This window comes from Carcharhinus amblyrhynchos, chromosome 4, assembly GCF_965287045.1.
Source record: "Carcharhinus amblyrhynchos chromosome 4, sCarAmb.v2.hapA, whole genome shotgun sequence".
NCBI lineage: Eukaryota > Metazoa > Chordata > Chondrichthyes > Carcharhiniformes > Carcharhinidae > Carcharhinus > Carcharhinus amblyrhynchos.
In genome coordinates, this window is record NC_137327.1 from 53,582,541 (window position 1) to 53,600,252 (window position 17,712).

Here is a 17,712-nt window from a genome sequence, read left to right on the forward strand (position 1 = left end):
TTCTTACATACCTATGACTATGTGGCAAAATTCCCCTCCAATTTGATTTTCAAGTTTATCAGATCTCAAACAATGATGGGACAGAGTAGAGGAATGAGAAAGAGAATCTGGAGAACTGGTGTGGCAACAATAATCTCTCCCTCAATGTCAACAAAACAAAGGAGATTGTCATCGATTTCAGGAAGCGTGAAAGGGAACATGCCCTTATTTGCATCAGGTCAAGAGCTTCAAGTTTTCAGGTGTGCAGATCACCAACAGTCTGTGCTGGTCTCCCCATGCCAACACTATAGTTAAGAAAGCCCACCAATGCCTCCATTTTCTCAGAAGACTAAGGAAATTTGGCATGTCAGCTATGACTCTCATCAACTTTTACAAATGCACTATCGAAAGCATTTTTTTCTGGTTGCATCACAGTTTGCTATCTGGTCTGTCCAAGACTGCAAGGAACTACAAAAGGCCATGAAAGTAGCCCAATCCATCACACGAAGCAGCCTCTCATCCAATGATTCTGTCTACACTTCCCGCTGCCTCGGCAAAGTAGTCAGCATAATTTAAGGACCCCACACACCCAGACATTCTCTCTTCCCCCTGCTTCCAGCGGGAAGAAGATACAAAAGTCTGAGGTCATGTACCAACTGACTCAAGGACAGTTTCTTCCCTGCTGCTGTTAGACTTGTGAATGGACTTACCTTGCATTAAGCTGATCTTTCTCCATACCCTAGCTATGACTATAACACTATATTCTGCACTCTCTCATTTCCTTCTCAATGAATGGTATATTTTGTCTGTATAGCACGCAAGAAACAATACTTTTCACTGCATGTTAATACATGTGACAATAATAAATCAAATCAAATCAAATAAGCTCATGGTGTTACAGATATATAAGGAATAGAGGTTTGGCTAACAAACAGGAACCAGAGGGTCAGGACAAATGGGTCATTTTCAGGTTACCAAACTATACCAGTAGACCACAGACATCAAATGTTTACAAGCTATATTAATGACTTGGGTGAAACAACCAAGTGAATTTTATCCAAATTTGCTGATGATACAAGGAGAAGTAGGATAGTAAGTTGTGAGGAGCATGCAAAAGGCAGCAAAGAGACATTGATAGGTTAAGAGAATGTGGGGAAATTTAATTTTCATACTTATTCACAATAAGTTTGCAGTTTAATTATGGGTATTAGTCAAATAATCAAACCCAATGTCAACCCAATATGGTTTTATGCTAAATTTTAGGACACTAGCTCATCACATTACTTGGTCTTAGCATCACAGCCAAACCTGACAAGGGAGTGAAAGTATTTGGCCTTTAAGACAGTGATGCCAGACTTCAAGATTGCATAGTACTAGTGTGGAGCCATCCACCTCCCCAGCAATTAAAATTATCTGTTGTGTTCACTAAATTCAAAGATCCGCAATGCAAAGAAAAATGTGTTAAAACATTCAGCCTTGTGCATTAAATTAGGACAGTTTAACTTGTGAAGGTTAAAAGTAGTCACTTTTTTCTCAGTATGTAACCATCTTTGGTTTTATAAGTTTAGATTTAAGTTCTGTAATTAGCTTTTGTAACTCTATAGTTCTTTTAAATTTTAAGTCTGTTAATTAAACGTGTTATTATGTTCAACACACCAATCACTTTAAACCATGATTTTATATGTATTTTACATAGTCTGTGTAATTTCTGTAACTTTGTTTTATAAAGCTATTCTGTAATTTTAATTGTATTATACTAACCACTGACAGATAACATACTGTGGCAGAGCAGTTCTCTCAACAAAAACACATTGATAAGTGTCTGTGTTAACAAATTTCTGTTGGACATACTGGCATCTATATATCATTTAGACATCTGGACCAATGACAAGGTGGTCGTCTCTGGGCTACTGCCTGAACTGAGTGCAGACGGGCGTAGGGTTGACAGGATAAAGGAAGTGAATGGGTGGCTCAGGGATTGGTGTGGGAGGAATGGGTTCGAATTTATGGGGCATTGGCACCAGTATTGGGGTAGGTGGGACTTGTTCGGGCGAGATGGGGTTGGTCTGAATCGTGCTGGGACCAGAGTGTTGGCGAATCGAGTAAAGAGGACTGTAGACAGGGCTTTAAACTACTTAGGGGGGGGGAGGGTGCGAGGGTAGGTGACGCTACGAGGTCTAAAGTTAAGGATAGGGTACAGGTAAGGGAAGAGGCCGAGGATGTCCCAATTGGTGGCGTTACGGCAAATAGGGTCCAGGTGAAGGCTGGGATGAAAGCTCTTTATCTGAATGCACGAAGCATTCGAAATAAAGTGGATGAGCTGGTGGCACAGATCGACACAAATGGATACGATCTGGTGGCCATTACAGAGACGTGGCTGCAAGGTGACAGGGACTGGGAGATGAATGTACAGGGCTATCAAGTGTTTAGGAAGGATAGGCAGGAGGAAAGAGGGGGTGGCGTAGCTCTGCTGATTAAGGATAGTATCAAGGTGGTAGCAAGGGATGATATCGGAGCCAAAGAGCAGAACGTGGAATCGTTGTGGGTGGAGATTAGGAACAGCAAAGGGAGGAAGACGCTGGTGGGTGTCGTCTATAGGCCCCCGAATAATGATCTGGAGGTGGGGCGGGCTGTTAACACGCAAATAAGTGTGGCGTGCAGGAATGGGACGGCAGTAGTTATGGGAGATTTCAATCTGCATATTGATTGGTCGACCCATGTTGGACGAGGTGGGCTCGAGGAGGAGTTCTTGGAATGCTGCCGGGATAATTTCCTTGAACAGTGTGTGTTGGAGCCGACGAGGGAGCGAGCTATCTTGGATCTGGTGCTATGTAATGAGGCGGGTAGAATTAGGGACCTTGCGGTGAAGGATCCTCTTGGAGAGAGTGATCATTGTATGGTGGAGTTTCTGGTGCAGATGGAGGAGGAGAAAGTGGGTTCCCGGACACGCGTCCTTTGTTTGAATAGAGGGGAGTATGGTAGGATGAGAGAAGAATTGGCGAATGTGGACTGGGGGAGTGCGTTGGAAGGTAGGTCTGCTGAGGAGCAGTGGAGGATCTTTAAGGAGATCTTTCTTGGTGCTCAGCAGAAATTTATTCCGATGGTTAAAAAGGACAGTAGGAAGAGAGGTAATAAGCCGTGGATAACGAAGGAGGTGAAGGAAAGTGTTAAATTAAAAGCGGAGGAATTTAGAGTAGCTAAGAGCAGTGGGCGAGAAGAGGATTGGGAAAGGTTTAAATGTCAACAAAGATTGACAAAGAAGTTGATAAAGGAGGGTAGGAGAAGCTATGAGGCTGGGCTAGCACTTAATATAAAAAAGGATAGCAAGAGTTTTTATAAATATATAAAAAGGAAGAGGCTGGCTAGGGTGAACGTTGGTCCTTTAGAGGATGAGAAAGGGGAGCTAGTGGTAGGGGATGGGGATATGGCTAAGGTCTTGAATAACTTTTTTGTTTCTGTCTTCACGGAGGAGGACGTGAATAATTTGCCGGGTGTTAGTGATGGAAAGGTGGTAGGGATGGAGGGTCTTAATGACATTACTGTTACTAGAGAGGTGGTGCTCGACAGACTGGAGGGGGGCTGATTGTGGACAAGTCCCCAGGACCGGATGGAATGCATCCGAGGGTTCTGAAAGAAATGGCGGAGGTTATAGTGGATGCCTTGGTGGTTATTTTCCAGACGTCGCTGGATTCCGGGGAAGTGCCGGAAGATTGGAAAACGGCTAATGTTACGCCGTTGTTTAAGAAGGGTGCCAGGCAAAAGGCAGGGAATTATAGGCCGGTTAGTTTAACGTCTGTGGTAGGTAAAATGTTAGAATCCGTCATTAAGGAGGAAATTGCGAGGCATCTTGAAGGGAATTGCTTGATAGGGCGGACGCAACACGGTTTCATTAAAGGGAAGTCGTGTCTGACAAATTTACTGGAGTTCTATGAGGATGTGTCTAGGGCAGTGGATAGAGGAGAGCCGGTGGATGTGGTCTTTCTGGATTTTCAGAAGGCGTTTGACAAGGTACCTCACAAGAAGTTATTGCAGAAGGTCAGGGGACATGGAGTTGGGGGTAGGGTGTTAGCGTGGATAGAGGATTGGTTGTCAAATAGGAGGCAGAGAGTGGGGGTCAATGGGTGCTATTCGGATTGGCGGTTGGTGACTAGCGGGGTGCCCCAGGGGTCGGTGCTGGGGCCTCAGCTATTTACCATTTATATAGATGATCTGGAGGAGGGAACCGAGTGCAGGGTGTCGAAATTTGCTGATGACACCAAGATTGGGGGAAAGGCAAATTGTGCAGAGGGTGTGGAGAGTCTGCAGAAGGATCTAGATAGGCTGGGCGAATGGGCCAGGAAATGGCAAATGGAATTTAATGTTGGCAAGTGTGAGGTGGTCCACTTTGGTAGGAAGAATGGTAGGAAGGACTATTACTTACGTGGCGAAAAACTGCAGCAGGCGACGGTGCAGAGGGACCTCGGGGTCCTTGTGCATGAGTCGCAAAAACCCAGCTTGCAGGTGCAGCAGGTGGTCAGGAAGGTGAATGGGATGCTGGCCTTCATAGCGAGGGGGATTGAATATAAAAGTAGGGAGGTCTTGCTGCAGCTGTATAGGGCATTGGTGAGGCCGCAGCTGGAGTACTGTGTGCAGTTTTGGGCGCCGCACCTGCGCAAGGATATTTTGGCCCTGGAGGGAGTGCAGAGGAGGTTTACTAGGCTGATACCGGAGTTGAGGGGATTGAGCTATGAGGAGAGGCTGAATAAACTAGGCTTGTACTCGTTAGAGTTTAGAAGAATGAGGGGAGATCTCATTGAGACGTATAAGATGATGAATGGGATGGATAGGATAGAGGTGGAGAGACTCTTCCCGCTCAAAAAAGGCAGTAGGACTAGGGGGCACAGCCTCAAGATAAAGGGGAGGCGGTTTAGAACGGAGTTGAGGAGGAACTTCTTCACTCAAAGGGTGGTGAATCTCTGGAATTCTCTGCCCGTTGAAGTGGTGGAGGCTGCCTCGCTAAATATTTTTAAGAAGCGGGTTGATGGGTTTTTGATAAGAGAGGGGATTAAGGGTTATGGGGAGAGGGCGGGAAAGTGGAACTGAGCCACAACAGATCAGCCATGATCTTATTGAATGGCGGGGCAGGCTCGAAGGGCTAGATGGCCTACTCCTGCTCCTATTTCTTATGTTCTTACATCGCATGCTGTCTTATCTCAGACAAAGCAGACAACAAAACCTTTCTCACTTATTCTAGTCTAAACATATTCTATATAGCATCTATGCACCACCCACATTGCAATCATCTTTGTTAGCTTTCAGGTTATAAGCAACTTTAGTAACTCATTCCAAGTAATTGCAGAGAGAAAGACATCGCCCAGGATTGGCCTCTTAAAAAAAATCACTGATAGGGATCTGATTTAATGCTAATTAAACAAAGTCTGAGATGATGAGTTCAAGATATAATCTATGGGGGCATGATGACATATTTCCCCTATCCTAAACAAATGGGAAAAGAAGATATCGTAAACCATTATTTTGTCTTAACAAGAAGTAACAAATAAGGGGTCACACACGTAAATGATATCTCAGAGCAGGGGCCTCCAAACTACGGCCCCTGGTCCACATCTGGCCCGCAGCAACTTGAAATATTTATTAAATAATAAAACTTATTCATTCATTTAAATTTTATTCATTCATTTATGAAACTAATTTTTTTCTTTGGCCCGTGAAAATGTGTAAAATATACGATGTGGCCCTCATACTGAAAAGTTTGGAGACCGCTGCCTTAGAGGACCGGTCAGAGACAATAGGAAATGAAATGACCATTACCCTCAAGAACCCAACCAGAAACTGATCATGCACCACCTAGATTTTTATTGAATTCAAGTTTCACTATCTGCCATGGCAGGATTCAAACCAAGGTCCTCAGAACATTAGTTGAGTTTCTGGATTAATAACACCACATAAACTAATCATGGATCCATCGCACACCCCTTAAGCCAATTAAGAAATAGCTTTGTCTCATTTAGGCCAATCAGAATGCAATAACATCACTGATCACGCTGTGGGTTGTGGTTTGGAAAGAGTTAATAAGCAGCAGCTTTCACTGAGCAAGTTGTGCAGCAAGTTTGAAACTGAAGAGTGAGTCTGTTGTCTACAGGGAAACAGAAGTTCCAGGGAGAGAATAAACACTGAACATCAACCTGCATCCAAGGCTGAACTGGGGCAGCACGGTGACACAGTGGTTAGCACAAACTGCCTCACAACACTAGGGACCTGAGTTCGATTCCCAGCTTGGGTCACTGTCTGTGTGGTGTCTGCACGTTCCTCTCTCCTCCGGGTGCTCCAATATCCTACCAGAAGTCTGAAAGACTTCTAAATGCTAAATTCTTCCTCAGTATACCCAAACAGGCATCAGAGTGTGGCAACTAGGGGATTTTCACAGTAACTTCATTACAGTGTTAATGTAACCCTACTTGTGACTAATAAATCTCTCGTGCAAGAGCCGCTGTTCAGGAATCTGCTCCTCCAGCCATATAACTTCAGGTAGCTGATGGAGAGGGAGGCTGTGGACGTGGGGTGACCAGGATCGGGGACATGCTGGATGATGGAGGCATGTGCTGGATGAGCCCCCACGTGCTGGCTGAGTGCGCGGGGGTGTCTGTCCAGTGCGCGACTAAAGCCATCCAAGACCTTAGGATGGTCGTGCTCGGCTCTGAGTGCGCACGTGGTCTCGAGGCAGTGTGTGTGTGCGGTGGGATCCTGCCTGGGTGTTCTCCTGTTCTGACGGAATTCCACATTGGCCCAAAGCCTCAGCCACTGCCACCCCCCCCTCGGGTCAGGTGCCCCACAGCATGAGTCGCCTTGCAGAAATGTCCTCCGTGCCTTTTTCCAGCATGCGGAGGCATTTCCTGTACGGGCTGCTGCTGCACACCTTCCACTACCGCATCCTCCCCTGTAGCCCGCATACATCATGGTGGACCTTGTTGCCGTTGGGCGGTGGAGGTCCTCAGTGGAGATCCCTTTACGGAGGGATCTCCCCCAATTACAGCGGGGACCTGGGGTGGAGGGTGGTGCATGCAGCAGTTCCGCAGAACTGTTGGATTCACTGGTTCATGGGCTCCGAAGCTTGCCCCTTCTGTGGCCTTGTGGAGTCTGTGGACCATGTGTTTCGTGTCTTAGGTTGCACTCCCTTTTTGTTTTCCTGAAGAACCTTTTATTGATGTTTTGTTTGCACTCCAGTCCCACGCTCCTGACCTACGGACACCTGGTGCGGAGAGGGGAGGGTCGGGATGGCGACCTTCTTGTGAACCTACTCTTCGGCCTGGCGAAACGTGCCGTTTATAGGTCCAGGCAGTGGGCAATTGAGGGAGTCATCCATCCTGACTATCTGACCCTCTACCGCGGCTATGTTCGCAGCCAGGTGTCCCTGGAGCGGGACCATGCGGTGTCCATGGGCACAGTTGACACCTTTGCGCCTGTTGGGACCACAGGGGCTGAGGTGCATTACTGACCCTAATAATCACATTTTAATTTGATGTTTTTAAGTTTCCTTTGTACTTTGATTTTGTTCGGGCTGTCCCCCTTCCTTTTGGGGAACTGCCCCTTTTACTTCATCCTGATTTAACTTGAGTTTGTTTATTTGGTTTGACCTTAAAAGAGGCCAAGGTGGAACTGGAAAGCAACGGCCATAGTATGCTAGCTGAACGCAAACTTCTTTTTGATAAGTATTAATCAACAACTTATTAAAAAATGTCTTGAGTTACTTCACCAAACTGACTCTTGCTGCTTATGTGCAAAGTCTCAAATGAGGACAATCAGAATTTATGTTCAATTAGCACCTAGACCTTACATGAGTGGGCAAAAAATTGGGAGATGGAGTATAATGTAGAAAAGTCTGAAGTTGTTCACAATGTTATTTAAAATAAAATAGATTGATGACTGAATACTATTGTACAAAGGGATCTGAATATCCTCATGAATCATAAAACATTAGTGTGCATGTACATCAATTAATTTGGAAGACAAATGGTATGTTAGTCTTTATTGATAGGGGGATGGAGTAAAAAAAGTAGGGAAGACTTGCTACAACTATACAGAGTATTTTTGAGACTACATCAAGGATGCTCTGCAGTTTTGGTCTCCTTACTTAAGGTGGGATATATGGTACTTGCATTGGAGGCAGTCAGAGAAGGTTCACTAGATTGATTCTTGAGCTGAAGGGATTGTTTAATGTGGCTGGTGGAAAAGCAGGCAGGACACAAGCTTGCAGGATTGCTGAAGAAAGAGTGCTTATTCAGTGTCTTTACTCAGCCCATCTCCTCTTCTGACTGCCCTGGAAAAAAGTGCTCTCTTAACACAAGGTTAGTTTGCTCATCACATGTTCTGCATGTCTTAACTGAACAGTTACCCAAATATGGTCATAGCAAGTTGATACAAGATCCATTCTGTAGGAATGAATAGGTTTCCAATAAACCATGTGTTATGGATAGGAGAGAGGCAAACAGGACTAATTTCCTCCCATCACCTGTCCATAAAGAGAAGGCATTTCAAATTATTTCAAAAGTATGTGATGCTGTGTTTCCTAAACCCATGGTTTGTGTGATCAAGTTTATTCATAATGCACAGCCATTTGTGTTTAACTCAGCTTAGTTTATTTCACATTGATAATCTGGGGGTTGTGTGTTTGCAATTTACCAGTCTATTACACTCTGAATGGGTAGTAACAGTACAAGAACCACTGAAATGGATATTAGTTCATTTGATTTTTGGGGGACCAGAATACTTGAGGAGTTCTTTTGACACCCGAGTTCAGGTTTAGCTTGACAAAGAGGTGCAGAATTTATTTTATGGTTGGTGTTGATACCGCAAGATGATGTAGGTACAAAGGGACTGGGTCAGCTTTGCAGGTGGTGATAGGAAATCTTCCAGCAGAAACAGGCTTGAGGAGTAGGTTATGCTGTTCTGCCTGGAGGGTTGTTTAGGGGGGGTTCACTAGTTGGATTTTAAAAGGTAGATTGCTTATGAGGCTAAATATATAATAATAAAACTGTCCAAAAAGGCCAGAGATTGGGTCATGTGACATGTCATATTAACTATTAATGGCAGCTTAACAATCAGTTTATGTGCTTCTGGCCAGAAGGTTATGAGCATCTTTTCCAACTTAATGAATCTTGATCTCCTATGATACCTAGTTGGAAAGCCACTTTGTCTGCACTGCTTCTGCTTTTGTTGATTACAAGGGGTCTGTGCAATGAATGTGAGATTCCACAGTCTGAGAGCGCCTCGAACAAAGGGCCAATCTTGTTTTCAGCTAACTTATCGCAACCACCCTTTTTGGTTCAGCAAAAATCCATTAAAAAAAAACTAGCAATAAAGTTTTAAACATGCAGTATTAGATTTTTTTTTCATGATGAAGGAACCCAACATATGCTTGATGCAGAGTAGTGCCCCCAAAGCATTTTCTTTCTTGATCAAGTTCTACGTGCATGGTAGGATTATCTTAGTGACCTTGTAACACATTGTCCCCTACTTCTAGGCCAGCTGTCTAAATGCAGTCACACTTTTTATATGGTAAGACTAACTCAGTAACCTTGTGGTGCTTTGGCAATTCCTAGGCCAGACATTCTGGGCTTAAAGCCAACTTCAGACCTTGCTTCATAACATGGACAGTTTAATTATCAGCCTGTAAATCCGTTGAATACACTGATAGCAACCTGTAAGAGCAAAGAGTTTCTAGGTCAGCCACACTGCAGAATGTGAAACCACTTTGTCAAGCACAATCATGGATCAATTCATTGGAAGCCCCTGGTTGCCAACACCCTCCAAGGGCATGGTACATGGATAACAAGGCTTATTTCACCAATTCAGATCAATCTTGACCTTTTATTACATTCCAGCATCTGATTTGTTTTACTTATTGCCACCAAAGAGTATTACCGCTGTGCCAACCTGTTGTCAAAGAGGTTCTTTCCTATTTTCTATTTAAATAACAGCTCCTTTCTGGGTTTTGTTGTCCCCATGTGAAGCAATTGCATTCAAAATCTTAAATTCATTCCGGTTGTCTAGTTTCTTCTTTCACTTTTTCCATTAGCCTCATAAAAAATCAGAAATTACCCACAGTGCTCAAGACTCCGAGGTCAAGATAACTGATGATGATATTAAAGAAAGCAGGCCCCCTGCTTGCAAGCAGAACCAAGAAACTGATATGTTTTGAATCTGTCAGAAATGTTATCTCCCTCCAATGGAACATTAAATTATGCCACAGCTCTCTTTCACTTTAGAATCAGCTGGCCTTTCAGTATAGACTAGAATGTCTGGCCTAGGAATTGCCAAAGCACCACAAGGTTACTGAGATAGTCTTACCATATAAAAAGTGTGACTGCATTTAGACAGCTGGCCTAGAAGTAGGGGACAATGTGTTACAAGGTCACTAGTTTAGACTAGTGGAACACTTACCTACCATGCATCATATACTAGAATAGAAGGTTGTTAATATCATTACTGTAATGACTACAAAAGCCCTCTGTTATCCTTTCTATGCAATCAAAGGTTTTTGTGCACACTTGATATTTATTTCTGTCTGTAACTCGAAAACTATGGCTCTAAGCACTTGAAATATCAAACACTGGACAAATTGCAACAGGCTTTGTGGTGCGGTTGGATGAAAGCATCATCATTGTTGCAATATTGGATACTATGATGAATCAAACTCAATTTTGAGCTTAACTTTCATTTTTAATAAGAGACAAACTTTAATTGGAAAACATCTCGATAAACAAATGCATTTACAACAATGATTATGAAAATGATACATCTGAACATACGAATTAGTAGTAGGTCCCTTGAGCCTGCTCTGCAACTCAATAACATTATGGCTGCTCTGATTGTAATTTCAATTCTTCATTCTGACCTATCCAGAATAACCTTACACCTTCTTCAGACATGGGTCCTTTTTTTTGTAAAATGTATCTCAATGTGCTTTACAGTCAATTAATTACTTTAAGTGTTAAGTAGACAAATGAAGCAGCCAATCTACTCACAGCAAAGTTCGATAAACAGCAAATTAAATTGATAATCAGTTAATCTGTTTTTGGTGGTTGATTAAAGAGGGATGTTAGACAGATTGCCAAGAAATATACTCAGCCCTGTTTCAAATAGACCCACAGGAGTTTTTATATCCATTTGAACAGCCAAATGGAACCTCAGCTGCTGAAACTTTTTAACCTGTATGTCTTGTTATAATTCAGATCAGAAATGCCATAGTGTTTTATGGAGCCCACCTGGATCATAAGTTTTGCTATGAGGTATTCACCTCAGGTATGATTCAAATGATCTGCTTGGGAGCTTGTATCAAACAAAGTTTATTTAAGAATACAGTTAACATGTATAGTAAGAAAATTAGCACTAACTTTTACCAATTATAAACAAGAAAAAAAACCCATGATATTGTATAAATCTTAATAGCTAAATACCATTCCAACCAAATAGGTCCCATAAACAAAACTCTTGCCACAGGTTTAGCACAGAAAATGCAAATGTTCATTTAGTCCTATGGTTGGAGGTTGCAGCTCTCCTGATAGACAGACAAGTATGAAGTCAGAATAGCTTTCCAAAACACCAGGGAGAGAGAGCGAGGCTCTAGGTAATAACTAGCAAACCACCAACAGCAGGATTTTCACTCCAGGAAGGTCAGGGGTCCTACTTGCAGCTAACCAGCAGAATTTAAAAGACCAGGGAAAGAGGGAGAAATACTGCTTTTCTGTCTGATGTCCAAACATCTAACTAAAACAGCAGTCATCAGTCAAATTCAAAGTTAAACTTTGAATTTACTATGGAAGAAAACTATCTAAAACACATGACCTGCCACCCTGTCATAAATTCCAAGTCAGTGCATTATGCCCAGATTAAAAATAAACAAAACCACATTTAAGCTACTGAATTAGCAATAAAAGGACTTCTAGCAGACAACTTAGCAACAATGAAGCAAACAAAATCAAAAGGCCTGCTTATAAACTGCAGAGAACATGATTTCAGAATAAAAATATGTTTCTTAAAAGGTACACTAGTGTAACGGTCTGGATTTTAAAATAAAAACATCACACAACAAGGGTGGATGAACAGTCCCCCCCCACCTCCCTGTAGGGTTGGCCTCTTTTCAGGTCAAACCAAATAAACAAACTCAAGTTTAATCAGGACAAAGTAAAAGGGGCAGCTCTCCAAAAGGAAGAGGAACAGCTCAAACAAAGTCAAAATACAAAGGAAACTTATTATTAGGGTCAATAATGCACCCCAACCCCTGCAGTGCTCAGCGGGCGCAGAAGGCACCAACTACGCCCATGGACACCACATGCTCCCTCTCCAGGGTCACCTGGCCGCGAACGTGGCCACGGTAGAGGGACAGACTGTCACGATGGACGGCCCCCTCGATCGCCCGCTGCTTGGATCTGTAAATGGTGCGTTTCGCCAGTCCCAGGAGCAGGTTCACGAGGAGGTCGCTATCCCAATCCTCTCCTCTCCAGTGTTCATAGATTGGGAGCGTGGGACTGAAGTGCAAACAAAACATCAATAAAAGGTTCTTCAAGAAAACAAAAAGGGAGTGCAACCTAAAACACAAAAAAAAACAGCATGGTTGAGATTTACATTGCTTAATTTTGAGGAACCTGAGTATTAGTAATTTGTTATTTAATTGCAAATATTAACCAGATTAAAACAGAAGATTGATTTCTGATTGAAGAAGCAGCTCCGGTCATGGTGAGTCCTGTTTGGTGTTTTCTATGCTGACTTGCTCTTGGATCTGCAGAAGTTGATCGACTACAGCTGGAACAGAACCAGTGATAATAAATGACTAAAAGGTAATGAGAAGTCAAATAATGACCAGAAACCATAAAGCCCCCTCTTCCAGTTCATCAGTTAGAAGTGTCCTTCACTTGGACTCTTGTGGTGTGTCTCTCTCTCTCTCTCATCTGAGGATTGAGTCAGAACTCTCCCAAGGCTTCTGGCAATGATTGAGAGAACAAACCACTCTCTAACAGAATGTATAAACATAGACTATACAAGAGGTTCCTACTTTACTCACTGTACCAGCAGAGAGCAGGAATGTCTCTACCTCCCTCACTGTACCAGAGAGTGGGGGAATTCAGCCTCCCTCACTATACCAGCAGAGAGCAGGAATGTCTCTACCTCCCTCACTGTACCAGAGAGTGGGGGAATTCAGCCTCCCTCACTATACCAGCAGAGAGCAGGAATGTCTCTACCTCCCTCACTGTACCAGAGAGCAGGGGAATTCTGCCCCACTGATTGTAACAGAGTGCGAGAGGGATTCTCCCCAACTCACTGAATTACCCCATCTTTCTTGGTCTCCATTCCCAACAATTACCACCTTACAGCTGGCTGGTGAAAACTGGACTTCCCTTTGACTCCACTGTAAGTTGTTTATGCCAGCAATTAGCTTAACAGATTCATTATGCCAGCATGTGCAGAGAGTTCCCCCTCCATTTCCACTCTGTACAACCTGTAGGCCTAGATTATCCAGAGTCACACAGCACCTACCTCCAGCTGATGGACGTTCAAATGGCTCAAAGGCACGGCACTCATCAATCAGCTCAACCAGGTCTTGAGGACAGTCATCCCCCGGCAACGGCTCACGGAACCTTTCCTCATAAACCAGCTTGCGAATGTCCTTGGGATTAACACCTGATCAAAAAAGAGTAGATCTGAGTTTCATTTCCATACACAGATTGAGTAACATCGGACATATCAGCAGTACTTCCACCTCTCAGCAATCCCATCACCAGCTCCCACTGGCCAAGGCCCTGATGACCTCATACCTCATCAACCCCTCCACATTCTATTATCCCCACTAGCTCCGCCCACCCCAACAAGTTCCTCTACTGGTCTTGGCTCCACACCTAACCCAATATCAATTATTTAAAAAGTAATATTTTTTGTAAGGAGTTTGAAAACTTGATAAGCTGCTGCCTTTAAAGAATATTTGCTAATGTCCATCATTCCCTGCTGGAGTCAGACTGAATAATCCAGATTGTCGATGGGGGTTTTGCCCATTCCCAATTGCCCATTAATGACTTAGTGCGTGTTTTCAGTATGGCTGCAAACAGTAGTGTTTTTGTTCTGTATAGTACTTGCTTAGCTTATTGAGTTCAACTGTAGAATCAGCCATGATGCGAGTTCCAGTACACTGGGAGGATCAACTATCATGAGCTGTGCCATAGCTCACACTGTCATTGATCCTGTCATGTAAATAGATATCAAAATGAAATTATAAATCTTAAATTAAAGCAACGGGAGTTCTCCAGCTAAAATGGTATTAGCAACAGTTTGAAGAAGTTATATTTCTTCATTTGAAATGACTGATTATGTCCAAACAAATAATTATTCACTGTGTACGTTTGGTATGAATGGAGCCTACTGTATTTGCATGTCAGGTGGGGACAAAATCAGGATCAATTGTGGGGGAGTGATTCTCCCAGCCCGCTGCACTGCTCTACATTTTTAGCTCGAGCAGCACAGTGGCCAGGAGACTCAAGCAGAGGCTGTGTAACGAGCTTCCTGCTGGGCACCACGGACTCTGCATATCTCCGGCTGCCGAATATTCGGCACCATCAGCTCCATGCCAGAAATCAGCGTGGAGCTGAATAAATTATTTAAATGAAGTTTAGAATCTGATTAGTGGGCCTCGGCCCCCATCAGGAATGTTTCACTCTGGGGGGAAGGGGGGGTCTACAACAGCTTCCCACTAGCGGGAAGCTGGCAGCCTGAACCCACTGGAGTGGAGGGTGGCCCATGGAGGCCCTTCAGTGGGTCAGTGTAATGGGGTGTCCCCTAGACATTGCCAGCTTGGTAGTGCCAACCTGCCCCCTGGCACTGCCCAAGGGGCAACATAGCACTGCCCACTAGGCATTGGGCCACGCCAAGGGGTGGGCCTCTGGGGTGGGGTGCCGATGCTACTCTACACTCCGGTGACAGAGGGAAGGAGGACAGCGATCGGGAGGCTGGCAATGCAGGCTATTGCGCATGTACTGATCTTGACGCTAATAGATTGGCGCATGTGTAGCGGCCCACTCAGCACTATGCTGCTCGCCTCTCCAGCCGGATTAGGCCCCACCCACTGATTTTTTACAGGGTTCCCTCCATGCACTCTGTAGTGCACGGAGTGTGGGAGATTTATTTAGAAGATCCCGCTGAAAAAACCAACAGGATTTAATTCAGATTTTATGTGAATTTGGCACTTAGAATTTTTTTGGGAGAATCCCAGCCATGATGTTTTCTACGGTCAATTAACTTAGCCTGTGATGGTCAGAGTCTATTCTCACACATAGTTAGTGTGGGTAGATACTGGGCAGTGCCCAGTGTCCATGGACCTGTAGTCCAACATATGTCAAGGCCTTTAAAGAAGGCAGGAGAAAATGGACTTGGTGTAATACTGTTGGACTGTGTCACCTGTAGCCTCAGTGGTTGTGCTCTTACCTCAGTGTCAAAAGATTGTGGGTTCAAGTCCCACTCCAGAGACTCAAGCATGTAATCTAGGCTGGCACTCCTGTGCAGTACTGAGGAAACGTTAAAAAGAACATTAGAACTAGGAGTAAGACATTCAGCCACTTGATCCTGCTCCGCTATTCAATACGATCATGGCTGATCTCATTTTGGCCTCATCGCAACACCCCATAGCATTTCATTAAAAACCAATTATCTCCTCAAATTTGGTTAGTGTTTCAGTGTCCGGTGTACTCTGGGGTAGAGAATTCCACAGATTCATGACCCTTTGAATTAAGTAATTCCTCCTTATTTCTGTTTTCAATCTGCGCCTAAAACTATGGCCTTTTGTTCTAGCATGTCCAGAAAGGGGAAACATCTGCTCTGCATTGTACAGTTGGAGGATTTAACATAAAATGTTATTTCTGTCTGCTCTTTCAATCATGTAAAAAATTACCATGACAATATTTTGAACAAGAGCAGGGAAGTTCTCATTAGTTTCCAGCTCCGTATTTAATCCTTGACCAACATTACTGAAATAAATGACCTGGTCATTATCTCTTGCTGTATGTGGAATCCAGCTGTGGGCAAATTGTCTGATGTATTTCCTACATGGGAACAGAGGCTATATTTCAAAAGTATTTGATTGCAGAGCACTCTCAGATATCTATATAAATACAAGTGCCTTCTTTCTTTCATTCTCTATTATATCACTACAGTGAATGAGCTATGCAAAGCCAAGGAAAAATAACCAGGAACAACTGCGCTCGACAATGCAATCTACAAGCTGCACTGGGTCCCAGATGCACACAAGTTGCGGTTAGCTGTGTACACACATTACCTTCAAATGGTGTTTTACAGCTGCTGATTTCCCACAGGACAATCCCGAGGCTGAAAGAAAAATCAAGGCTCTGTTTTAATCATATGTTTTACTCAGATGGTACAGCAGTACAGCCAACGAGGGAAAGCAGGCTGACAGAAATTGCAATTCCATTAAAACTGCAGTATGGAAGGAGAAAAGGCAATCTGGACCAATATGCCTGATCCTTGGCAAGCTGCACTTGTCCAATCTCCAGAAAGAAGTAGCACAAACTGCTGTCAATGTAAAAATATCACCAAATCCCTAATGATTGAAAATGAACTTGCGGGCATTAACCCAGTCTCATAACCTACATTTACAACTCAGGGAAGTAGTATTCCACAGCTTTTGCACTAGGAAACCCAACTAAAGGGGTAGGGTACAGGACACCATCACGAAAATAGCATAAGAGAAGATTCAAATAAATAAGGAAAAAGTAACAAGTTATAACTGCATTGCAGGTTCTGGTAAGTGGAATAGATGCATTAATATCTGTTGATAAACTCTGTTGCTTCTTGCTGTGGGACACTGCCAATGCTTACCTGTACACTTCACATTTCTCATCATACGGGTAATTCACCTCATTGAGCTGCTGTGGTGAGAGATATGGGATTTCTGATGCTGAGTCTCTTTTTGCTGACTTGTTACGTTTGATTGAAGTTTCAGTCTTTGTTAGCTCCAGTCCTGCTAACTGAACAAAGAAGAATATAGATGAAAACAACTAGCAGTAAGTCTTCCTGAAAGTTAAGTGTATTTTTCCTTCGTGTTTTAAACAACGTAATTCTGAAATGAGCTGATTGTGGAAATCAAAAATGAAGCAAGGAACTTGTATTTATTTAGCACCATTCACAATCTCAGGAAGTCCCAAAACTTTTACGACCATTGAAATGCTTTTGAAATGTCAGGACTCGTGTAATAGAGGCAGGCACATTACTTACACAAAGGAAATTTATAAACTGAGTGTTTCAACATGGGTGCCTGAGCTTTAGAAGCAGGGGGTGAAAATGACACATCACAATTTGAGAGTAGACCACACATGATTAAAATTCTGCAGGCAAAATGCAAAACTCCCACAGAGGAAAAAATATGAGACTCCCACACTCAAAAAGGCAAAACCTACTTGCAAAAATAGGCTGGCTGCCAGTACCTGCTGTGGTGTAGCACTTCCACAAGTTTGAAGGTTGAGAGTTCATATTCCACTCCAGGGACTGGGGTACAAAATCTAACTTGACACAGCTGAGGGAGTACTGCACCATCTGATAGACTAGACAGAATAAAAGCCTGTCTGTTCTTTCAGGTTGCCTTATGCTAAGATGTTGAGTAAATTGGGCCTATACTCTATGGAGTTTAAAAGAATGAGTGCATCTTATTCTGTAGGTGCTTGACAGGGTAGATACTGACGT

At 43.4% G+C, this 17,712-nt stretch overlaps 1 protein-coding gene across 1 annotated transcript in view; it reads right to left on the bottom strand.

Moving 5' to 3' along the window:
• Nucleotides 1-10,757: 10,757 nt before the first annotated feature.
• The window catches only part of LOC145342023 (mixed lineage kinase domain-like protein), a 29,866-nt gene continuing 22,911 nt past the window's right edge, over nucleotides 10,758-17,712 (bottom strand). Inside the window, exons 8-11 of the mRNA XM_080187164.1 lie at nucleotides 16,852-17,000; nucleotides 16,292-16,341; nucleotides 13,510-13,653; nucleotides 10,758-12,777 (exon numbers count right to left, since the gene is read on the bottom strand). Coding sequence (XP_080043290.1) covers nucleotides 12,707-12,777; nucleotides 13,510-13,653; nucleotides 16,292-16,341; nucleotides 16,852-17,000 — 414 coding nt within the window. The 3' untranslated portion in view covers nucleotides 10,758-12,706. The remainder of the gene's footprint in view (nucleotides 12,778-13,509; nucleotides 13,654-16,291; nucleotides 16,342-16,851; nucleotides 17,001-17,712) is intronic.